The sequence below is a fragment of the Phyllobates terribilis genome, unplaced genomic scaffold, assembly GCF_046119375.1.
Source record: "Phyllobates terribilis strain yellow unplaced genomic scaffold, ASM4611937v1 Scaffold_26__1_contigs__length_17865784, whole genome shotgun sequence".
NCBI lineage: Eukaryota > Metazoa > Chordata > Amphibia > Anura > Dendrobatidae > Phyllobates > Phyllobates terribilis.
Genome location: NW_027362786.1, coordinates 14,382,033 through 14,408,641, shown reverse-complemented (window position 1 = coordinate 14,408,641; position 26,609 = coordinate 14,382,033). Strand labels below are relative to the sequence as shown.

The 26,609-nt window shown below is 45.7% G+C and overlaps 1 protein-coding gene across 4 annotated transcripts in view; it reads left to right on the top strand.

The window, feature by feature from the left end:
* Positions 1-26,609, top strand: part of LOC141176474 (cyclic AMP-responsive element-binding protein 3-like protein 3) — a 492,345-nt gene that overhangs the window by 255,876 nt on the left and 209,860 nt on the right. For all 4 annotated transcript variants that reach the window (XM_073660425.1, XM_073660428.1, XM_073660426.1 and 1 more), the window contains exon 6: positions 21,930-22,036. In XM_073660425.1, the coding sequence (XP_073516526.1) occupies positions 21,930-22,036 (107 nt within the window). The remainder of the gene's footprint in view (positions 1-21,929; positions 22,037-26,609) is intronic.

Below are 26,609 nucleotides of genomic sequence, written 5' to 3'. Positions count from 1 at the left end.
GGAGCCCATAAATTCTGCTGCCTCCAATAATATATACCTGACAGGAGCCTATACATTCTGCTGCCTCCAATAATATATACCTGACAGGAGCCCATACATTCTGCTGCCTCCAATAATATATACCTGACTGGAGCCCATAGATTCTCCTGCCTCCAATAATATGTACCTGGAATGAGCCCATACATTGTGCTGCCTCCAATAATATATACCTGACAGGAGCCCATACATTCTCCTGCCTCCAATAATACATACCTGACAAGAGCCCATACATTCTGCTGCCTCCAATAATATATACCTGACTGGAGCCCATAGATTCTCCTGCCTCCAATAATATATACCTGACTGGATCCCATAGATTCTCCTGCCTCCAATAATATATACCTGACAGGAGGCCATACATTCTCCTGCCCCCAATAATATATACCTGACAGGAGCCCATACATTCTCCTGCCTCCAATACTATATACTTTGTAGGAGCCCATACATTTTCCTGCCTCCAATAATATATACCTAGTAGGAGCCCATAGATTCTGCTGCCTCCAATAATATATAACTAGTAGGAGCCTATAGATTCTGCTGCCTCCAATAATATATACCTGACAGGAGCCCATAGATTCTCCTGCCTCCAATAATATATACCTGACAGGAGCCCATACATTCTCCTGCCTCCAATAATATATACCTGACCTGAGCCCATACATTCACCTGCCTCCAATAATATATACCTGACAGGAGCCCATAGATTCTGCAGCCTCCAATAATATATACCTGACAGGAGCCCAGACATTCTCCTGCCTCCGATAATGTATACCTGACAGGAGCCCATAGATTCTGCTGCCTCCGATAATATATACCTGACAGGAGCCCATACATTCTCCTGCCTCCAATAATATATATCTGACAGGAGCCCATACATTCCGCTGCCTACAATAATATATACCTGACAGGAGCCCATAGATTCTGCAGCCTCCAATAATATATACCTGACAGGAGCCCAGACATTCTCCTGCCTCCAATAATATATACCTGACAGGAGCCCATAGATTCTCCTGCCTCCAATAATATATACCTGATAGGAGCCCATACATTCTCCTGCCTCCAATAATATATACCTGACAGGAACCCATAGATTCTGCTGCCTCCAATAATATATACCTGACAGGAGACCATAGATTCTGCTGCCTCCAATAATATATACCTGACAGGAGCCCATACATTCTCCTGCCTCCAATAATATATATCTGACAGGAGCCCATAAATTCTGCTGCCTCCAATAATATATATACCTGACAGGAGCCTATACATTCTGCTGCCTCCAATAATATATACCTGACAGGAGCCCATACATTCTGCTGTCTCCAATAATATATACCTGCAGGAGCCCATACATTCTGCTGCCTCCAAAAATATATACCTGTTTGGAGCCCATAGGTTCTGCTGCCTCCAATAATATATACATGACAGGAGCCCATACATTCTCCTGCCTCCAATAATATATACCTGACAGGAGCCCATATATTCTGCTGCCTCCAATAATATATACCTGACTGGAGCCCATAGATTCTCCTGCCTCCAATAATATATACCTGACTGGAGCCCATAGATTCTCCTGCCTCCAATAATATATACCTGACAGGAGCCCATACATTCTCCTGCCTCCAATACTATATACTTGGTAGGAGCCCATACATTTTCCTACCTCCAATAATATATACCTGACAGGAGCCCATACATTCTCCTGCCTCCAATAATATGTACCTGGTATGAGCCCATACATTGTGCTGCCTCCAATAATATATACCTGACAGGAGCCCATACATTCTCCTGCCTCCAATAACACATACCTGACAAGAGCCCATACATTCTGCTGCCTCCAATAATATATACCTGACTGGAGCCCATAGATTCTCCTGCCTCCAATAATATATACCTGACTGGAGCCCATAGATTCTCCTGCCTCCAATAATATATACCAGACAGGAGGCCATACATTCTCCTGCCCCCAATAATATATAGCTGACAGGAGCCCATACATTCTCCTGCCTCCAATAATATGTACCTGGTATGAGCCCATACATTGTGCTGCCTCCAATAATATATACTTGACAGGAGCCCATACATTCTCCTGCCTCCAATAATACATACCTGACAAGAGCCCATACATTCTGCTGCCTCCAATAATATATACCTGACTGGAGCCCATAGATTCTCCTGCCTCCAATAATATATACCTGACAGGAGCCCATACATTCTCCTGCCTCCAATACTATATACTTTGTAGGAGCCCATACATTTTCCTACCTCCAATAATATATACCTGACAGGAGCCCATACATTCTCCTGCCTCCAATACTATATACTTGGTAGGAGCCCATACAGTCTGCTGCCTCCAATAATATACACCTGACAGGAGCCCATAGATTCTCCTGCCACTAATAATATATACCTGACAGGAGCCCAGAGATTCTGCTGCCTCCAATAATATATACCTGACAGAAGCCCATAGGTTCTCCTGCCTCCAATAATATTTACCTGACAGGAGCCCATACAGTCTGCTGCCTCCAATAATATATACCTGACAGGAGCCCATAGATTCTGCTGCCTCTAATAATATATACCTGACAGGAGCCCATAGATTCTGCTGCCTCCAATAATATATACCTGACAGAAACCCATAGGTTCTGCTGCATCCAAAAATATATACCTGACAGGAGCCCATACATTCTGCTGCCTCCAATAATATGTACCTGACAGGAGCCCATACATTCTGCTGCCTACAATAATATATACCTGCTAGGAGCCCATACATTCTGCTGGCTCCAATAATATATACCTGACAGGAGCCCATACATTCTGCTGCCTCCAATAATATATACCTGACAGGAGCCCATACATTCTCCTGCCTCCAATAATATATACCTGACAGGAGACCATAGATTCTGCTGCCTCCAATAATATATACCTGACAGGAGCCCATGCATTCTGCTGCCTCCAATAATATATACCTGACAGGAGCCCATACATTCTGCTGCCTCCAATAATATATACCTGGCAGGAGCCCATACATTCTGCTGCCTCCAATAATATATACCTGACAGGAGCCCATGCATTCTGCTGCCTCCAATAATATATACCTGGCAGGAGCCCATACATTCTGCTGCCTCCAATAATATATACCTGCTAGGAGCCCATACATTCTGCTGGCTCCAATAATATATACCTGACAGGAGCCCATACATTCTGCTGCCTCCAATAATATATACCTGGCAGGAGCCCATACATTCTGCTGCCTCCAATAATATATACCTGCTAGGAGCCCATATATTCTGCTGGCTCCAATAATATATACCTGAGAGGAGCCCATAGATTCTCCTGCCTCTAATAATATATACCTGGTAGGAGCCCATAGATTCTGCTGCCTCCAATAATATATACCTGACAGGAGCCCATAGATTCTCCTGCCTCCAATAATATATACCTGACAGGAGCCCATACATTCTGCTGTATCCAATAATATATAATTGACAGGAGTCCATACATTCTCCTGCCTCCAATAATATATACCTGACAGGAGTCCATACATTCTGCTGCCTCTAATAATATATACCTGACAGGAGCCCATAGATTCTGCTGCCTCCAATAATATATACCTGACAGGAACCCATACATTCTCCTGCCTCCAATAATATATACCTGACAGGAGCCCATAGATTCTCCTGCCTCTAATAGTATATACCTGACAGGAGCCCATAGATTCTGCTGCCTCCAATAATATATACCTGACAGGAGCCCATACATTCTCCTGCCTCCAATAATATATACCTGACAGGAGCCCATACATTCTGCTGCCTCCAATAATATATACCTGGTAGGAGCCCATAGATTCTGCTGCCTCCAATAATATATACCTGACAGGAGCCCATACATTCTGCTGCCTCCAATAATATATACCTGACAGGAGCCCATAAATTTTCCTGCCTCCAATAATATATACCTGACAGGAGCCCATAGATTCTCCTACCTCTAATAATATATACCTGACAGGAGCCTATACATTCTGCTGCCTCCAATAATATATACCTGACTGGAGCCCATAGATTCTCCTGCCTCTAATAATATATACCTGACAGGAGCCCATACATTCTGCTGCCTCCAATAATATATACCTGACAGGAGCCCATACATTTTGCTACCTCCAATAATATATACCTGACTGGAGCCCATAGATTCTGCTGCCTCCAATAACATATACCTGACAGGAGCCCATAGATTCTGCTGTCTCCAATAATATATACCTGACAGGAGCTCATACATTCTCCTGCCTCTAATAATATATACCTGACAGGAGCCCATACATTCTGCTGCCTCCAATAATATATACCTGACAGGAGCACATACATTCTCCTGCCTCTAATAATATATACCTGACAGGAGCCCATAGATTCTGCTGCCTCCAATAAAATATACCTGGCAGGAGCCCATAGATTCTGCTGCCTCCAATAATATATACCTGACAGGAGCCCATAGATTCTGCTGCCTCCAATAATATATACCCGACAGGAGCCCATATATTCTTCTGCCTCCAATAATATATACCTGACAGGAGCCCATAGATTCTCCTGCCTCCAATAATATATACCTGACAGGAGCACATACATTCTCCTGCCTCCAATAGTATATACCTGACAGGAGTCCATACATTCTGCTGCCTCTAATAATATATACCTGACAGGAGCCCATACATTCTGCTGCCTCCAATAATATATACCTGACAGGAGCCCATAGATTCTCCTGCCTCCAATAATAAATACCTGACAGGAGCCCATACATTCTGCTGCCTCCAATAATATATACCTGACAGGAGCCCATAGATTCTGTTGCCTCCAATAATATGTACCTGACAGGAGCCCATACATTCTGCTGCCTCCAATAATATATATCTGACAGGAGCCCATACATTCTGCTGCCTCCAATAATATATACCTGGCAGGAGCCCATACATTCTGCTGCCTCCAATAATATATACCTGCTAGGAGCCCATATATTCTGCTGGCTCCAATAATATATACCTGAGAGGAGCCCATAGATTCTCCTGCCTCTAATAATATATACCTGGTAGGAGCCCATAGATTCTGCTGCCTCCAATAATATATACCTGACAGGAGCCCATAGATTCTCCTGCCTCCAATAATATATACCTGACAGGAGCCCATACATTCTGCTGTATCCAATAATATATAATTGACAGGAGTCCATACATTCTCCTGCCTCCAATAATATATACCTGACAGGAGTCCATACATTCTGCTGCCTCTAATAATATATACCTGACAGGAGCCCATAGATTCTGCTGCCTCCAATAATATATACCTGACAGGAACCCATACATTCTCCTGCCTCCAATAATATATACCTGACAGGAGCCCATAGATTCTCCTGCCTCTAATAGTATATACCTGACAGGAGCCCATAGATTCTGCTGCCTCCAATAATATATACCTGACAGGAGCCCATACATTCTCCTGCCTCCAATAATATATACCTGACAGGAGCCCATACATTCTGCTGCCTCCAATAATATATACCTGGTAGGAGCCCATAGATTCTGCTGCCTCCAATAATATATACCTGACAGGAGCCCATACATTCTGCTGCCTCCAATAATATATACCTGACAGGAGCCCATAAATTTTCCTGCCTCCAATAATATATACCTGACAGGAGCCCATAGATTCTCCTACCTCTAATAATATATACCTGACAGGAGCCTATACATTCTGCTGCCTCCAATAATATATACCTGACTGGAGCCCATAGATTCTCCTGCCTCTAATAATATATACCTGACAGGAGCCCATACATTCTGCTGCCTCCAATAATATATACCTGACAGGAGCCCATACATTTTGCTACCTCCAATAATATATACCTGACTGGAGCCCATAGATTCTGCTGCCTCCAATAACATATACCTGACAGGAGCCCATAGATTCTGCTGTCTCCAATAATATATACCTGACAGGAGCTCATACATTCTCCTGCCTCTAATAATATATACCTGACAGGAGCCCATACATTCTGCTGCCTCCAATAATATATACCTGACAGGAGCACATACATTCTCCTGCCTCTAATAATATATACCTGACAGGAGCCCATAGATTCTGCTGCCTCCAATAAAATATACCTGGCAGGAGCCCATAGATTCTGCTGCCTCCAATAATATATACCTGACAGGAGCCCATAGATTCTGCTGCCTCCAATAATATATACCCGACAGGAGCCCATATATTCTTCTGCCTCCAATAATATATACCTGACAGGAGCCCATAGATTCTCCTGCCTCCAATAATATATACCTGACAGGAGCACATACATTCTCCTGCCTCCAATAGTATATACCTGACAGGAGTCCATACATTCTGCTGCCTCTAATAATATATACCTGACAGGAGCCCATACATTCTGCTGCCTCCAATAATATATACCTGACAGGAGCCCATAGATTCTCCTGCCTCCAATAATAAATACCTGACAGGAGCCCATACATTCTGCTGCCTCCAATAATATATACCTGACAGGAGCCCATAGATTCTGTTGCCTCCAATAATATGTACCTGACAGGAGCCCATACATTCTGCTGCCTCCAATAATATATATCTGAGAGGAGCCCATACACTCTGCTGCCTCCAATAATATATACCTGACAGGAGCTCATACATTCTCCTGCCTCCAATAATATATACCTGACAGGAGTCCATACATTCTGCTGCCTTCAATAATATATACCTGACAGGTGCCCATACATTCTACTGCCTCCAATAATATATACCTGACAGGAGCCCATACACTCTGCTGCCTCCAATATACCTGACAGGAGCCCATAGATTCTGCTGCCTCCAATAATATATACCTGACAGGAGCCCATACACTCTGCTGCCTCCAATAATATGTACCTGACAGGAGCCCATATATTCTGCTACCTCCAATAATATATACCTGACAGGAGCCCATACATTTTCCTGCCTCTAATAATATATACCTGACAGGAGCCCATAGATACTGCTGCCTCCAATAATATATACCTGACAGGAACCAATAGATTCTGCTGCCTCCAATAATATATACCTGGTAGGAGCCCATAGATTCTCCTGCCTCCAATAAAATATACCTGACAGGAGCCCATAGATTCTGCTGCCTCCAATAATATATACCTGACAGGTGCCCATACATTCTCCTGCCTCCAATAATATATACCTGACAGGAGCCCAAACACTCTGCTGGCTCCAATAATATATACCTGGTAGGAGCCCATAGATTCTGCTGCCTCTAATAATATGTACCTGACAGGAGCCCATAGATTCTGCTACCTCCAATAATATACACCTGACAGGAGCCCATACATAATCCAGCCTCTAATAATATATACCTGACAGGAGCACATAGATTCTGCTGCCTCCAATAATATATACCTGCCAGGAGCCCATACATTCTCCTGCCTCCAAGAATATATACCTGACAGGAGCCCATTCATTCTGCTGCCTCCCATAATATATACCTGACAGGAGCCCATTCATTCTGCTGTCTCCAAAAATATATACCTGACAGGAACCCATAGATTCTGCTGCCTCCAATAATATATACCTGACTGGAGCCCATAGATTCTGCTGCCTCCAATAATATATACCTGACTGGAGCCCATAGATTCTGCTGCCTCCAATAATATATACCTGACTGGAGCCCATAGATTCTGCTGCCTCCAATAATATATACCTGACAGGAGCCCATAGTTTCTGCCACCTCCAATAATATATACCTGACAGGAGCCCATAGATTCTGCTGTGTCCAATAATATATACCTGAGAGGAGCCCATACAGTCTGCTGCCTCCAATAATATATACCTGACAGGAGCCCATACATTCTGCAGCCTCTAATAATATATACCTGACAGGAGTCCACACGTTCTGCTGCCTCCAATAATATATACCTGATAGGAGCCCATACATTCTGCTGCCTCCAATAATACATACCTGACAGGAGCCCATGCATTCTCCTGCCTCCAATAATATATACCTGGTAGGAGCCCATACATTCTCCTGCCTCTAATAATATATACCTGACTGGAGCCCATAGATTCTGCTGCCTCCAATAATATATACCTGATAGGAGCCCATACATTCTGCTGCCTCCAATAATACATACCTGACAGGAGCCCATGCATTCTCCTGCCTCCAATAATATATACCTGGTAGGAGCCCATACATTCTCCTGCCTCTAATAATATATACCTGACTGGAGCCCATAGATTCTGCTGCCTCCAATAATATATACCTGACAGGAGCCCATTCATTCTGCTGCCTCCCATAATATATACCTGACAGGAGCCCATTCATTCTGCTGCCTCCAATAATATATACCTGACAGGAACCCATAGATTGTGCTGCCTCCAATAATATATACCTGACAGGAGCTCATTCATTCTGCTGCCTCCAATAATATATACCTGACAGGAACCCATAGATTGTGCTGCCTCCAATAATATATGTTCAGCTATGTACCTGAGGAAGTGGACGGGACGTCCACGAAACGCGTAGTAATCGTAGCTTTTAACAATAAACTACAAGATTGTTTAATTATACAATCTCTAGTCAAATTTCTTCACTACGGAGGAGCGCGGATTTTTTACCAGCACCTACTTCATCCTACTTCATCCTACTACAGACTACCTACAAGATCCCTAGGGATTCTGTGCTGTCTGCAGCCCTTCGTCACTAATTCTTACATGAGTTGTGCATTTCACAACCCATAAAGGTGAGCACATTTTCTTTTTACCTACTTGGTTGTTGTTGGATAACAGCGCTATTGCGCCCCTATCTTTCTACTTATTTTCAGTAATATATTCCTGACAGGAGCCCATACATTCTGCTGCCTCCAATAATATATACCTGACAGGAGCCCATGGATTCTTCTGCCTCCAATAATATATACCTGACAGGAGCCCATACATTCTGCTGCCTCCAATAATATATACCTGACAGGAGCCCATACATTCTGCTGCCTCCAATAATATATACCTGACAGGAGCCCATACATTCTGCTGCCGCTGCCTGGGGCAACGCCGGGTCCGTCCTCTACTGCGCGCACAGGAAGCAGTCTCAGGGCGATGACGTCATCGCCCTGAGACCGACCTCCTGCGCACGCGCCGGCAGTGTCTCGCTGCACAAAGGAGGCAGAGGGGAACTGTGGCAGCAGTCAGAGCAGAGAGATCGCTCTCCCTGCTTTGCCACTGCAGAAGTCCCATCACTAATCGTATGATTAGCGAACCGGGGGGCCCTCTGTTCTCTGTACAGGGCCAAGGTGGGGTAGGGGGCGGGGCTTGGGGGCGTGGCCATCGGGACATGTGGCCCACTGGTGGTTTTCCCGATCCTTCGGTTGGCCAGTCCGCCCCTGGTCCCCCGTAATTTTACACACCAACAGAGGTTAATCGGACACCTGTGGGCAGATGTTTTTAGCCTGGGAAGGAGGTAATACCCATGGAGCTTACCAGGCTATTAATATCAGCCCACAGCTGTATACTTAGCCTTTACTGGCTATTAAAATGGGGGACCACTAAAAAAAAAATTGACATGGGGTCCCCCTATTTTAATAGCCAGGAAAGGCTAGGCAGACAGCTGGGGGCTGATGTTAATAGCCTAGAAAGGGGCCATGAATATTGACTACAAACATCATCCCTCAACCGCCCCAGAAATAGCACATCCATAAGATGCGCCAATTCTGGCACTTATCCTCCGCTCTGCCCATTGCCCTGTGGTGGTGCCAAGTGGGGTTATAGGGCTGGGGTTGATGTCAGCTTATATTGGTAGCTGACATAAAGCCCAGGTTAGTAATAAAGAGGTGTCTACAAGACGCCCCCATTACTAACCCCATAGTGAAAGTTAAATAGTGGAAAAAAAACACCCACACCCAGAATAAAATAGTTTATTTGAAATAGCCACACAGACTCCTTTATTAGTTTTAAATTAAACCCTACTTACCATAACGCCCATTCCACTGAATCCATTGTCACCTACAATAAAAATAAAATAATAAACTAACCTCATCCTCACCTCTCCGACATGAAGAACATAATCCATTTGTCCTGCGACAGGTCTAGCTCTGCTACATCTAGATGGTAGGCTGTATAGTAGCTTGATGCAACTATGCAGCCTGCCATCCAGCTTGCGCACCTCAGTGACTTGCATTGCCGTCATAAAGTTGAGCTGGGTTCATGTTACATGAACTCCTTTCAACTCATTGATGTCAGCACGAGCGTGAGAAAGTTCTCACGTTCGCTGTGCGGGCAAATAACGTCAGTGCATGGTGAGAAATTTCCCATGCTCGCGCTGATGTCAATGGTACGAGCGTAGGAAATTTCTCACCGTGCAAGTGTTTTTTTCGGTGCATTCAATGCACAGAGAATTTTCATGCTGAAGATTATTTTCTTTTTTGGCTTTTGGTGCGTTTTGCCTGTGTTTTCACCCATTGATGCGTTGAACAAATGCAGGCAAAAAATGTGACAAAAACGCACAGAGAATTGACATGTTGATGATTATTTGCTGCCCCAAATCTGCAAGTCAAAAAATGCTCAATGTGTGTGTAGTGCCCCGAGGGCTCAGTCGCTACAGAGGTATTGCACCTCTGCCAGAGGTGTGATATCCCACTCCCGGGTAAGGATGGAGTATGGACCAGGGCTCAGGTAGCTGCATACAGCACACTCACCCCATTTCCGGGGGACAGTTCAACGGTGCTCCCATTTAGGTACGAATGCAGGCACGACAGACCATGTCCCTGGCTGGAGTGGGGAGGGGGGAGGAATACCCAGTGATGTAGGAGCAGGAGGGGACGGTTCCTGAGCGTAGGTAGGAGCTCATTGGTTGCTGGTCACCTGGGCTAATGTTCTAGAGGGAAGTATAAAAGGTGGGCACCATCTTAGATCTGGGTTGAGTTAGTGAGAGGAGAAGACAGGGAGTGGAGGCTCTGTAGGAGCTCTGCTCAGAAGTGGGACTAGTGAGAGGCCGAGGAAGGAGGAGGAGAAGGAACAGGAAAGAAGGAGAAGAGACAGAGAAACAGAAGGGCTCAGGAACAAGAAGGTGGAAGGGACCCTAAGAGCCCGTGAGAATACCGGGTGAAGGGTCAGGCAGATTAAGGGTACCGGATCCCAAGTTGGTGGAGGAGAAACTACCCTCAGCCAAAGACAGGAGGTCGTGATCATTTATTGGTGCGACACCTCATCAAACCTGCTAGGAAGGCACCATATAGGACAGCGGGGAACGGGGCCCACGTTTACCCGCGCAGATTCGCGGCAGCTGGACAAAAGTGGGTCACTGGTGGGGCAGGCCAGAGAAAGGATAGAAGGGGGTCCTGTGCCATGCTCCTGAACTGCCTGGGGGTTGACCGAGCCCCTCACCTGGTGGACGCAGCACGGCTCGGGCGGTCATTGCTGACAGAAGTGACCCGGAGCATATGAACTGTGAGTAAAAGACATTGGACTGCAGTACGTTGTCTGTGTACTCCTTGATCCTCCAGCACTAACGGTACTGGGACTCTCTTCACCATCACCCCCACCATCCACTGCACCGCCCTGGGGTTACACTCCTCCCGTGGGGAGCTATATAATCTCAGCTGCGCACACCATCAGCCTCAGGGGATTACTTTGCAGCGGCGGTTCATAATAACCGCAATCCATGGGTGGCGTAGTCGGACATCACTTAAAACTTATAAAGGACTGCCACTGGTCTGACCACCCTGAGCCACGGACCGGGTTGCCACTACTACCATCGTTTCCCCGTTGCCCGGCTCCGAGTGTCCCATGGCCCAGGGGGCGAGTCATGTGCATGACACTTCACATTTATCATTTACTTTGCTGCAGAGTTTTTGGTGCATTTTTTGCACGTGTTTTTGTACAGCAATGAATGCTTTTTGGAGCTAAAGATATTTGAAAAAAAAACCATGTAACATCGTTTTAAGGGTATGTGCATACGATCAGGAGCCACAGCGGGTTTGACGCTGCGTGCTTATGCAGCGTCAAACACGCAGCGGCCAGATATTACAGCATAGTGGATGGGATTTCTAGAAATCCACATGGTTCAATGAACTCAATGACTCACCTGCGTTCAATAGAACGTAAAGCTTTGGACGCAGCATAAAGTATGCTGCGTCTAAAGCACTGCTTGTCCGGATTGTGTGCACATACCTTAACCCTTGGATTACCAACGGCCCAGGGGTGAAAATATCACTGCGTCCAAAACGCTGCATTCTAATGCTGCACTTGTTTTGTCAGTACATGCGGATCCACCGCATGTAATGACATTTCAATCAGTCAAAATCTGTAGTGGAGACTTGCTTCTCCGCTACAAAAATTTACATGCTGCGGGTGAGTTTACGCAGCGTCAAAAACAAGCACAGTGGGCATGGGACTTCTTATGAATGAAGAATTCAATTAAAAAAAAAAAAAAATGGAGTGGGATCCTGCATCATTTTCATAACCAGCAGTGGGAAAGCCAACAGCTGGGGGCTGATATTACTAGCCGGGGAAGGGGCCATTAGCCAAAGATGTTCACTGGCTATTAATAACAGCTCACAGCTGTTTGCTTAGCCTTTACTGGCTTGATTACAGGGGTCCCCAGAAAAAATTGACATAGGGTGCCCCTATAATATCTAACCAGCAAAGGCTAAACAGACAGCTGTGAGCTGATATTAATAGCCAGGAATAGGGCCATGGATCCTGGCCCCCTCCAAAGCTAATAATATCAGTCCTGAGCCGCTCCAGAAATGGCGCATCCATAAGATGCGCCAATTCTGGCACTTAGCCTCCGCTCTTCCCACTGCCGTGTAGCGATGGAGAATGGGGTAATAAGGTGGGGTTTATGTCAGGCTAGTATTGGCGGCTGGCATGAAACCCAGGTTAATAATGGAGAGGCGTCTATAAGACGCTCCCGTTACTAACCCCGTAGTAAGTTTTTTTTACATTTTTTCAATAAAGACACAGCCAGAATAAAGTATTTTATTCATATAAAATTCCACACGGTTTTAATAATTTATTTGAAAATAAAAAACACCGTATACTCACCTAACGCCCATTCCCAAAGTCCTCATCTCCTGAAAGAACCCAAAAATAAAAAACAACAATATCCTTCACCTGTCCGCAGTCATGACATAATCCCAGTATCCCATGGCGATCATTGGTCACTTCTTCAGCAGCCACATCAGCAATCACTAGTGTGACTGCTGTAGAAGAGAGCACTGTACACAGTGACAGGAGTGTAATCACTCCTGTCAGTTTATAGCGCTGTGCTGCAGTGACTGAGGTCACTTGAGTTCAAACAGCTGAAGATCAGCGGAGAGCTCCGGGACCTCACTTATGGCATCAGTGTTGCGTGGGAAAATTCTCACGCAGCACCGGTGCCGTGAGGTCTTGGAGCTCTCAGCTGATCTTCAGCTGTTTGAACACCAGTGACCTCAGTGCCGGCAGCTCTGCGCTATACACTGCCGGCAGCGATCGCGCTCCTGTTAGTGTATCGCCTGCTGCCGTATAGCACAGTCATATCTCCTGATGTGGCTGTGCTATCAGTGACATCGACGTGAGACACTCGCTGTTACATTGCGGCGGACAAGTGAGGATTATGGTGGTTTATTATTTTATGTCTATTACAGGGGACATGGGCTTTGGGGATTAGTAGTAAGGTGAGTATATGGTGTTTTTTTAAATTTTACTGGTGCTGAGAACATTGGGGCCAAGATGTAGGTGAGTATAATGTGTTTATTTTTATCTACATAATTATTTATTTAATTTTTTTTTTATACTTTCACTTTCACTGCACAAGCACTGCTGATGAGAGATTATTCCTCCCATCAGCGGTGCTTGTGCTGCTTGTGTACAGTGACAGAAGGTGCCGGATGATGGTGGTAGTAGTCCCATCAGCCAGCGTGTATGACCGGCGGTAAGCTTTTTACCGCAGGTCACTGTCACAGCTGCGGACGGTAGCGATCTTACCGTCGATCACAGCCCGTCTCCCGCGCTGTCAAGCAGATGACAGCACGGGAAACCAGATATGTTCGGGGCCCCATTTGGGTTTGATTGACGAACCCAAACTTCAAAACATTTGCTCATCTCTACTCTCATTCTCTTCCAAGCCCAACTGTGTGCTCAAACTGGTATCACTTATGAGGTATCAGTGTACTTCTCCCTTGACCCTTGTAAAAATAAAAAAATTGGGGGAAAAAGCAACATTTTGGTTCAAAAAATAATTTCATTTTTTTCTTTGTATTAATTCTTGTGGCTCCTCTGAAGCGTTATAAAACTTTCTGAATGTGGTGTTGAATACCCTACGGCCACATGCACATGTTGAGTATGTGAGTTTTTAATGTCAATATTTGTAAAACCAAACCATGAGTGGGTGATAAATACAGGAGTGCCGTGTTTCGATTATACTTTTCCTCTGATTGTTCTACTCCTGGTTTTGGCTACAAATACTGAGGCAAAAAAGTCACCAAATTTCAATGTGGGCACGTGACCTTAGGCTGTGTGCCCATGATGAGTTTTTGGTAAGTTTTTGATGCTGTGTGTTATAGCTGTGCAAAAAATGCAAAGTCTTACAATTTCAGCAAAGTGGATGAGATTTATACAAAATCTCATGCCCACTGTGCTGTTATGGTTCTCTGACCTGCGGCGTGTGTTTGAAATCCACCACTTGCTTTTATCTCTTGCGGGTATGCTGAGTTATGTGTAGATTTACCCCATAGGCTTGCAATAGATGTGGAAAATTCATAAGTAAAAAAAAATGTGTATGCATTTTTAGTGCGTTTCCGCTGTGGGAAAACATGAAAAAAACGCACGTAATCCACACATGACTTTATCAATAAAATCTTGTCAAAGCCAAATACTAGGAAGTATCAAAAGAAAAGCAGTTTTATTTAAACATGACATACCAAGAAGAGACAAAAACCCACGAGTCAAAAATGCGATAAAGACTCACAAAAATCACTAAGTTGCGTAAAAAATTTGCATTTTTTGCCGTTTTCTTGCCATTTTGGGCAGAGCTGGGTTGGGACAGGGATGTGACAACAGCTTGTTTAATTCAGTATTAGCTTTGATATTCCTTAAGCTGGAAATCTTACTCCAGTCCCCAGCTGTAATAAGATTTGTGGCGAGGAGAATGGAGGCGCATGCCACTTATCAGACACTCTTCATTCATTGAGCTCCATACATCTCTTAATGAATCAGGAGCAGCCGACTGCAACTTGCTCCCTCACCAAGATTGGCGTTGTTCATGCAGGTCTTTTTGAATCGTGGCTAATGTGTCATGAAAAAAAACATTCTCACAATCACGGAGATATTTAGAAGCATTCTAGAGTTTTTACCACACAAAGTGACACATCAGATTTGAATAATTTGGCCTGGTTCGGAAGGTGAAAATTGGCTTTGGCAGGAAGGGGTTAAACTAGTTTCTAACTGCATGTAAAAAAAAGTAGATAAATTACTGTCCACTCTTCATTGGCCCCTTTGGTTTATGTATCTTAACCCCTTCATGACAGAGCATTTTCCGCTTTCGTTTTTTGCTCCCCTTGTTCCCAGAGCCATAGGGTTTTTATTTTTTGGTCAATATGGCCGTGTGAGGGCTTATTTTTTGCGGGACGAGTTGTACTTTGGAACGACATCACTGGTTTTACCATATCGTGTGCGGGAAAATGGGACAAAAATTCCAAGTGCGGTGAAATTGCAAAAAAAAGTGCAATTCCACAATTGTGTTTTGGGTTGTTTTTTTTTTACCAAGTTCACTGAATGCTAAAACTGACCTGCCATTATTATTCTCCAGGTCACTACGAGTTTGTGGGCACCAAACATGTATAGGTTTTTTTTTTTATTTAAGTGTTAAAAAAAAAAAATATATGGCGCCATTTCCCGAGACCCGTAGCGTCTCCATTTTTTGGGATCTGGGGCCGGGTGAGGGCTTATTTTTTGCGCACCGGGCTGACTTTTTTATTGATACCATTCTAGGGTAGATCCGATGTTTTGATCGCCCGTTATTGCATTTTATCGCAATATTGCAGCGACCAAAAAAGCGTAATTCTAGCGTTTAGAATTTTTTCTCGTTACACTGTTTACCGATCGGATTCATTCTTTTTTATATTGATAGATCGGGCGATTCTGAATGCGACGATACCAAATATGTGTTTTTTTTATTGTTTTATTTTGAATGGGGCGAAAGGGGGGTGATTTAAACTTTTATATTTTTTTAATATTTTTAAAAACTTTTTTTTTTTTTACTTTTTGCTTGCTTCAATAGTCTCCATGGGAAACTAGAAGCAGCAATTACCTGATCGGCACTGCTACATACAGGCAATGAGCAGATCGCCTGTATGTAGCAGATTTGCTCACTTGCTATGAGCGCCGACCACTGGGCGGTGCTCATAGCAATCTGGCCATGATAACCACAGGGGTCTCTTGCAGACCCCGGGTTGTCATGCCAACCCACCGGTGACCTCCATCATGTGATAGGGTCACCGATGGGCAGGGTAAGGGACGCGCATCCAATTTGCGCAAGTTAAATGCCAGTTTAAATGCCAGAGATTGTTAATGGCATTTAACTAGTTAACAGACGCGGGTGGATCGCGATTCCACCCGCAGCTTTTGCAGGCACATGTCAGCTGTATAGATCAGCTGTCATGTGTCCGGTTTAGTGCAGGCTCCACGCTGGAGCCCGCGCTGAACCGGGGGTTATGACGTGGTGCGTACAATTACGTACCACGTCAGAAAAGGGTTAAAGGTCCTATAACAAAACTCAGAATGTGTCCCCTGATATCTTTAACAAGTGTAGTTAGGCAGAGTTGCATCTAGGACTGGCACCCGGGGCAAGAATTCAGTTTGGCGCCCCCCCCATCCCAAGCAAAAATGCGACTTGCACTTATGGTCACATGCCAACAAACTGCTCTTCCTAATTCTCTCAATGTTCAGTGAAAAACAGAGAAGCAGGAAGAGAAGCTAGTTGTCACGTGACAGTAAGTAATAACATCACATACGAGTGAAGTGGCCATGGGATGACTGATGGAACCTGCAAGCAGATCTGAATCCTGACAGTGAGGATGTTACACACTGTTAGAATTAGCTACAGGGCTTCATTTTATAATTAAAAGGCTTTTGAAGGTTTGAGATGAAAGTCTGCAGTCATTCTATGTGACTGCAGGCTTCTGAATTCTCACAGCGCATGCACTGCACACTTTTAGGATTCTCCCTTTCCATGGCAAAAATGGACGGTCATGTCAGCACAAGTATGAGAGTTGTATACTTATGGCCACATTCTGCCTAGACGTGTCCTGCCTCGCTCAATTCATTTTCATTGAGTGACGACACGCATGTCTAGTCAGCACGTGACTGCATGTATACAAATCGCCGGCATGAGAGAATCCTGACAGCATGCAGTGCACACTGTGAGAATTCAGAAGTCTGCAGTCACTTAGAATGACTGCAGACTCATCACAAACGTGGACAACATTTTTAATGCTCCTAACATAAATAAAAATCTGAGAATTAGTATCACGAAAAAACATTTACATCCAGGTACCCGATGGATGACATTGTCTTTGGAGTCGTTGTCTTTCTTTACTTCTTCATCTTGTCCAGATGCCATGATGACTTTGCTCATCCACAGCTCATCTCTGCAGACCTCCATCTTTCTCCAGCACATCCCCACACGGTGCCCTTAAAGGGCTTGTCCGGTCAAAAGTGATAATTCTGCAATCACGCTGTGTCACTGCAGTCTTATGAATCTCTCCAGCACAGGCTCTGTTAGCTGCGGGGATTCGCCGGAATGAGACCCGGGACCGGAGGCTATTTGTATGTTATACATATCTACATATTCCCAGCCATTCAGCACTGCCTCGCTCCATACACTTGTACAAGTGCATAGAGAGCGAGGCCGTGCCCACTGGCTGGGGGCATGTAGAACACATACATACCCTCCGTTACTGGGTCTAAAACTGGCAAATCCCCGCAGCGCACAGAGCCTGCGCTGGAGGGATTAATAAAACTGCAGTGACACAGCGTGATTGCAGACTTATCACTTTTGACTGGACAACCCCTTTAAAGATAGCTGTGTCATTATAATGCTCCTGAATAAAAATATCTGCCCTACACTGAGCCCCTGAATAAATAATTGCCCCTCATTATATTTCCTGCACAAAATATGACTCCCACACTGTCCCTCTTATGGTACATGCCCTCCACACTGTCCTCTCCTTACCATACTGGGGCCTGTCTTCACATTGTCCTCTCACACTGTGTCCCCCCTGTAGGGGCCCAGTCTCTGTACTGTGCCCCCTCACCACACTCCCCCTCCTTAGCATACAGTCTCTTCCTGTGATCTTACACTGTCCCCCCATGCTATCCCCCGCCCACTTCTCAGTCTCTTTTCTCTGCTCACTCACACTTTTCTCCCCCCATACTGTTTCCTCGTTCCCTCAATAGTCTCCTCACGCGTTTCCCCCTCCCGCATCATACATTTACCCTCACACTTTCTGTACTGCCTCCTCACACATCCCCTTGACTCTCCATATTGTTTCTGCACTGGTCCCTTCCTTGCTCCCCAAACTTGTGTCCTCAAATCTTCCCCCAGTTACACTAAATCTCCCCTATGCAGTAAATACCCACACACAATATATACACCTCACAGAGTATATACCCCACACAGTAAATACACCCCCCACACACAGAGTATATACCCCAACAATAAATACACACCCGTCCACACACACAGAGTATATACTTCCCACAGTAAATACACCCACCCACACAGGAAGTGTCCCCCCCCCAGTAATCTTCGTTGTCTTCAGCTCCAGTGTGGAGCACTTACCGCCCATGTTCCATGCTCTTCGTGCTTCTGGGTGCCAGCGAGTGACGTCAGCAGCATGATCACATGACCTGATCACACTTCTAGCGTGGTGCTGACCCGGTGGTCAGAGCTTCAATTATACTCTTGTTTGAGATATGCGACTACAATCACTGGGAGTCAGCACGCTGCAGCTTCTCTGAGCCTCATGCTAGTGATGGGTAGCTCCTGAACGAGCCGGCTCTTTATAGTGAATCATATGAGTCGGCTCCTGGCAGGGAGCCAATTGAAATTTAAACGGCTCTTTGCCAGTTCACGTTCAACAGTCAGTCCCCTCTGGCCCCGCCCTGCCCCTCCCCTCCCTCCCCTCTGGCCCCGCCCCTCCTTCCCCTCTGGCCCCGCCCCACCCCTCCGTCCCCTCTGGCCCCTCCCTCCCCTCTGGTCCCGCCCCACCCCTCCCTCCCCTCTGGCCCCACCCCTCCCTCACCTCTGGCCCCGCCCACCCATCCCTCCCCCTCTGGCCCCGCCCCTCCCTCCCCTCTGGCCCCGCCCTGCCCCTCCCCTCCCTCCCCTCTGGCCCCGCCCCTCCTTCCCCTCTGGCCCTTCCCCGCCCCTCCCTCCCCTCTGGCCCCGCCCCTCCCCCCTCTGGCCCCGCCCCACCCCTCCCTCCCCTCTGGCCCCACCCCTCCCTCCCCTCTGGCCCCACCCCTCCCTCACCTCTGGCCCCGCCCCACCCATCCCTCTGGCCCCGCCCCTCCCTCACCTCTGGCCCCACCCCTCCCTCACCTCTGGCCCCGCCCCTCCCTCCCCTCTGGCCCCGCCCCTCCCTCCCCTCTGGCCCCGCCCCTCCTTCCCCTCTGGCCTCGCCCCTCCCGGCCCCTCCCCTCCCGGCAGTAGTCACTCTGATCTTATCCAGGAGACTGAGAATGCCTGCTCCTCCTGCTGCCGCACATAGCACTGACTCACAGCCCCGCCCCTTCATCCCCTCTGGCCCCGCCCCGCCCTCCCTCCCCTCTGGCCCCGCCCCGCCCCTCCCCCTCTGGCCCTGCCCCACCCCTCCCCTCCCTCCCCTCTGGCCCCGCCCCTCCCTCCCCTCTGGCCCCACCCCACCCCTCCCTCCCCTCTGGCCCCGCCCCACCCTTCCCCTCTGGCCACGCCCCACCCCTCTGGCCCCGCCCCTCCTTCCCCTCTGGCCCCGCCCCTCCCGGCCCCTCCCCTCCCGGCAGTAGTCACTCTGATCTTATCCAGGAGACTGAGAATGCCTGCTCCTCCTGCTGCCGCACATAGCACTGACTCACAGCCCCGCCCCCCTCCAATCTGTGACAAGCAAGCAGCAGTCAGGCAGTCAGGCACTTTATTAAAGGAACACTGACATCTGGATTTAGCCTGATTATAGTTATTTACCGCCAGCTTGTAAATCCTCGCTGAGCGATGGAGAAACAGCGGATGTAAATGTGCGTCCCTTGTTCTCTCTCATTCACTTGAATGGAAGAGAACAAATGATCCAGCGATGCATATGGGCAGGGCAGATAAGGATCTCCTCTGCAAACATACCATCGCTGGATTGAGCATCACTGGATCGCAGGCTCGGGTGCTGCATAGTCCATGCGGTCAGTCAGCGAGCGCTGGCCGACAACATGGTCGCATCCTGTGTGTCTTTTGCTGAATAGGGCTCCGGCACAGGACAACTTCCATGGAAACCCATGTAAACAGTTACATAGGTTTTTATGGAATACCAGCAGGATTGAAGCAGAATTTTTAAAATAAGTATATGGAGAATATACCTATTTTAAAAAGTTCTCTTCAATTAATGGCACTAATGCCCATGTGATCCAACCCCTTTAATGACATTATATTAGTGATGGCAAAAGACATTGGTCCTTGGTGGGACACCAAAAAAACAGTCTTTTCCAAAACAGATAATAACAGAAGAAATAAACTGAATCAGTCCATCCAAGCTATGGCACTTAGTTTATCTATCCAATGGGTCCTAAAGACAATTTTAGGCTGCCTTCACACTTTGTGGATTTGCAGCGGAGTTTCCATGCAGATCATCAGCGTGGAAATTCCATGGCATTTACAGAAGCCAACAGTGGCAATGGTTTTTATCCAAAACACATTCTCACTTCGTGGAAAAATTCAGAATCTGACATGAGGTGTGAAATTGGCTTCAGCAGCAGCATGTCAGTATGTGCAGAATATCCGATATGCGAAATTCATTGCAGTCAATGGACGGGTGAATTCCGCAGCAAATTCCTTATCTAAATCCGCCTGGATGCAGATGCGACATTTGACACTGCAGTTTTGCTGCAGACTGTTTGCAGCAGACAGCCCACAGCGAACTCGCCAAGTGTGAAGGTAGCTTTAAAATGTGGCACTGATAATTAGTATCTTGTTGGTATTTTGCATGTTCATTTTGTGTTTGTTAAAGTTTTTACAGCAAATAATATAAAATCTGGTTATTCTGGAAACTATTCTGTTTTATGTCATAAATTGGCACATGTGTAGATTTTTACTAAAAGGTATACAATCATGGGTTAAAACATACCAGAATTTGGCTTCAAATTTAAAGCCAAAGGTAATAGGAAATGAAGAGCCATTTTCGGAGCCAAAAGAGCCGGCTCACCAAAAAATCGCATTTTACCCATCACTACTCAGATAACGGCTGAGTCCCAATCTGGGGGGCGGCAGAATGCTGGGGAAGACACTTCGGACCACTGACCCGACTGCACTCCCCCTGCTGGCTGCGCTTGGGGCACATGCCCCGGCTGCCCCCTCCCCCTCCTAGATACATCGTTGTTAGGTTCAAAATTCTGTGTAAAACTAATTTCAGCAGAAATCTGCAGTAGACAGTGTATTTTTGTTATTTGATAAATGACATTCTCCTTGCATGTAGGTTTAGTATTTAATACTATGGGATCTGTATAAATCTGTACAAAGTTAGCTTCCATTAGTGGCAGCTGCACTGTCATTGCAAGCAGCAGATGTATTTATTTTATTTGGCCACATTTCCCGACAACCGTCAGAAAAGAGCTGAAAATGTTTGTAATGTACTTAATTAACAGTATGAAGAACGCATCCTTAAGAAAATTAGACGTAAAATCCGCAATAAACAGTCAGCACAAGAAAGTCGAAAGAAGAAGAAAGAGTACATGGAAGGACTGGAGACCAGGTATATATATTTATACTAAAAAAGCATGCATTGTATTCACGCTGCTCGGGACCGCAAGCTGTGACCACAATGTGTTGTTACAGCCTTGCAGTAAAATAACAAGTGGAACTTGATGAGCAAAGAAAAAAGAGTGTAATGAAAAATATGGATTTGTGTTTATTAAAGAAATGTTTCACTACAAATCAGATTGGTGAGGGTCTGACACATAATCTCAAATATCAGCTGGATGCTGAACAGTTACTAAGGTCACGGCCCCACTATCAGTATTTGAAGCACAGAAACGCATTGCGTACCTTATCCCATGACTTCCTATGACATTCTGCAAGTTCTGTGCACATGGTCAGGATTTTTTCTGCGCAGATTTTACTCACAGAAAAAATACGGACATGACCAATTCTTGTGCTTTTCTGCATGCGCATTTGTCTATACAATGCATTAGAAAAACGCATGGCAAAAAAAACGCGTCAAATGTGCATCAAATACACGTCAAAAACGCATGTAAAAAGCGCATGCGTTTTTCTGCCAGGGAGATGCAGAAATGCTCAGGAAAATTTCTGCTGCATTTTTGCATCGTGGGCACATAGCCTTAGGGTAGTTTCGCATGACTCAAGGGATATTTTTCTCACTTGTCATCCATATGCAGTCCGTATGCAATCCATTTTTTATAGCAGTAGGTATTAGTTAATAAGAGTAGTTATTAATCATTTACAGTTTCCTATTTTAAAGAATTGCAATGTATCCATAAAAAACAGATACTATACGGTGACTCTAAATGGCATCTGATTTTTTTTTGCACATCCAAAGGCTTGAATGGGTAGGTCTCATCCAACACTCAGAATAAATAAGAGTGTAAAGTGCGACAGAGCGGTAGTCGCAATCGAGCTGCTGTCCGGTTGTGCTCTGGCACTTTACAGACGGGGGTGTTCCAGTACTAGTGTGCTGTAGGGTCTGGGTTCATCACAATCACTTGAGTGCTGCAGGTCTCTGTTTCCTCCAGGCTTCTGGCCGCAGGAGCCGCCGCACACAATTCATGGGACATCCGGTTTCTTGCAACATTCAAAGTATTACTAAACAGTCCAAGTTCATCAAGTGGGTACAGGTGCACTAGGACACAGCAAAGCACAGTTTATTCCTCCTTAGCACAATTCCTCCTCTGTTCTGTCACATGCTTAATCTGGACTAACCCGAAGCCTGCTGACTCCATCAGCCTCAAGAATTCACTGTAATTCCACGTCCACCGACCTTGAGATATCAGAAGACCAGGCCCACTCCTTGCTACATGGCCCAAGCCGTAGGCTCCGGACATCATAGAAATAACCGTTATATATCGCAGCTTGGCCTCCCACTACCAGGGCATTGTTATCCTGGGGGGAGCTGCAGGGCATAATGTTACCCTGGGGGGCAGCTGCAGGGCATGATGTTATCTTGGGGGTGGGCTGCAAGGCATTATGTTATTTGAGGGGGGGGGCTGCGGGGCATGATGTTATCCTATGGGGGGGCTGCAAAGCATGATGTTATCCTGGGGGGGAACTGCAGGGCATGATGTTATCCTGGGGGGGCTGCAAGGCATTATGTTATCTTAGGATAGGGGGAGCTGCAGGGCATGATGTTATCCTGGGGGGGGGGAGGCTGCAAGGCATTATATTATCCGGGGGAGGGGGAGCTGCAGGGCATAATGTTGTCCTGGGGGGGGAGGCTGCAAGGCATTATGTTATCCGGGGGAGGGGGAGCTGCAGGGCATAATGTTATCCTGGGGAGGGGGGGAGCTGCAGAGCATGATGTTATCCTGGGGAAGGGGGGAGCTGCAGGGCATGATGTTATCCTGGGGGGCTGGGCTAGTGGTAGAGTTACATAGGTGCAGTTGACGAGGAGCGGGGCCACAAGACCGCTTCACCTTAGGGGCCGACCTCCGCTGTCCGGGAGGGAATTGTGAAGGGCAGAACTCATCCCTGTCTCTGATTATTTCTGCTCTTTCTTTTTAAATCACTTTGTGTCTGTGTAAGGCTATGTGTCCACGATGCAGAAATTCTGCATATTTTTTATTCCTCTCCCTGGCAGGAAAAACGCATGCGTTTTTTGCATGCGTTTTCCCGCCAGGTAGAAGCGTTTGTCAAGCGTTTTTGCATGCATTTCTGCATGCGGGTTATCAAGTGCTTTTCCAAGCGATTTTAGCATCACTTGGAAAGTGCTTGACAACTTGGTCACACTATATAAATCCATTAGGAAGTGGTTTAGTCCATTAGGAAGTGGTTTTTCTAAACCACTTCCTACTGCTTCTCATCCCTGGACTTGCTACCAAGGATTTCCGTGCACCAGTAGACCCTTATGGCATATGCATGGTAGGCTGAAATTTCCCTTTTCTTTCCTTATATACCTATATAAATCCATGCAACTGGCATGGATTTATAGTAATGTGACCAAGTTAGTTAAAAAAAAAGAAAAAGAATGATAAAAAAAAAAAATATATAGTTTATACTCACCTTCCGATGTCCTCCCGGTGTTCTCTCTGCCGCGTCCGGTCTCTTGCAATGCTTGCGCTGATGTGAATGACCTGTGGTGACGTCATTGAGCCATGTGATGGGTCACATGAATCAGTGACGTCATGGCAGGTCATTCACATGAGCGCAAGCATTGCAAGAGTCCGGACGCGGCAGAGAGAACACCGGGAGGACATCGGAAGGTGAGTATAAACTATATTTTTTATTTTAAATTCTTTTTTTTACAGTTTCTAAGGTACCCAGGTCTGGATGAGAGTCTCCTCTTCTCCAGACTTGGGTACCATCCGCACATAGAAACGCATAATATCCGTGTGTACAAATGTACTGACACGGATATTATGCGTTTCAATGCAAGTCAATGTCGGTGATTACGCTGCGTGTCCGCAAAATTAATGGACATGCTGCGGATTTTTGAGTGCAGCATAAATGCTGCGGAAAATCCGCAGCATGGGCATTGACATTGCGGCTTGTCATTGGGGACCATGGGGGGCGGATTACCAAGCGTTTCCCAAGCGTTTATGCTGCGGAAATTCCGCAGTATAAACGCTTGGAAAACGCATAGTGGGCACACAGCCTAAATGTGGGTGCATTTATGTATTGGATTTTTAAATTAATTAAATAAAGAGAATTTTTTTAGTTTTTTTTTGTTTTGTTATGGACTGGTTTACATGTATAAGGGCCCCATAGGTTCATCTCTTTGGTTATTGATTGAGGGGGCTATCGTCTGAACTTCAGGTCATGTGCAGCGCTTGCCTCTGAAGCTGGGAATCGGACACTCGGCAGCAGAGGCGCAGTGACTCTGCCTGAGCACATTTGCATTAGCCAATGATGATGCCACTCGTGCAAATTATGTTATCATGCCTGCAGGGGCGTGATAACATGGAAGAAGGCTGACTAGTCTGGGCAACTAACACCCTATCGACTAGTCAAAACCCTCATTAGGATAGGGAAAGAAAAGGTTAGAAATAATTTTTAAAGCATTTATTTAACTGAATAATGTTACAGGAGGGGGTATAATTGCATATAGCTGAATGCTGCTGGATTGGAGAGCATACGGGACCTGACAGGTTCCCTTTAATTCTGCTTACTATAAAGTCATACAATTAATATACAAAAATAATTAGTATATTTATATTGAGCAGCCTTTAATTTCAGCCTATTGGTTCGGCCTCCACAACAGTCACAGTCTCTCATGTGGCCCCTTGGGAAAATTAATCTCCCATTTCTGTTCTGTTATGTATAGCACTACGTTATGTATAGTTTTGTGCATAAGGGAAAAATTTGCGTGACGAGGGTGGAGGGGGCCCAGACTTTCTGAACTGCCCTTGGCCCTAGCTACTCTTAATCCACCCCTGGTTCCCAGCAGCCCTCCGCATCTGAACTTGGACCTCACACTAGTCACTTCCCAACTTCTGACTAAACTGATCTTTGACTGGAAATGCTCTCCCTCTTATCTTAACTATGCACCCCCCCAACTGGGAAATTCCCTAAACACATGAACTAAGCCTCTCTGACACTGGACCTATTCTTAAAACAATTACCTGTGTCATCACTGACACTTCACACTTCCTATCTCTATTGTGCCTAATGTTAATCCTATATCTACATTGTTAACTGCTTATCCTTACACTATCCATATCTAACTAACAAACAAAGTAGCACTCTACAACGCTAAGTATACTTACATGAAATATATGAAATTTGAATCGCATTACTGCTCTAGAAAATAGAAATAAATTAAAAATCTTAGCGCATAAATTGGCCAATTCATGTGTACCTGGTAGCCATGTTAAGGCATTTCTCGTTATACCAGGAACCTGCCTGTGTGAACTCCTCTCTAAGAGACAAAAGTGTGCTTGTGTGTGGGAATGCAAGATCCCGCTGCAATTAAAATGAATTGGCCAATTTATGCGCTAAGATTTCTCAGGTAGCTGCTCCTTGTAAGCACCTGTACACACCTATTTCTTGTTTTGGAAGTGCCGGTCAGTTTTTTCTGTTGACTATCCATATCTAGTAATGTAATACAATACAATACTATAGCCTGTCAATGTTAATAAAATACATTTGAATCATGC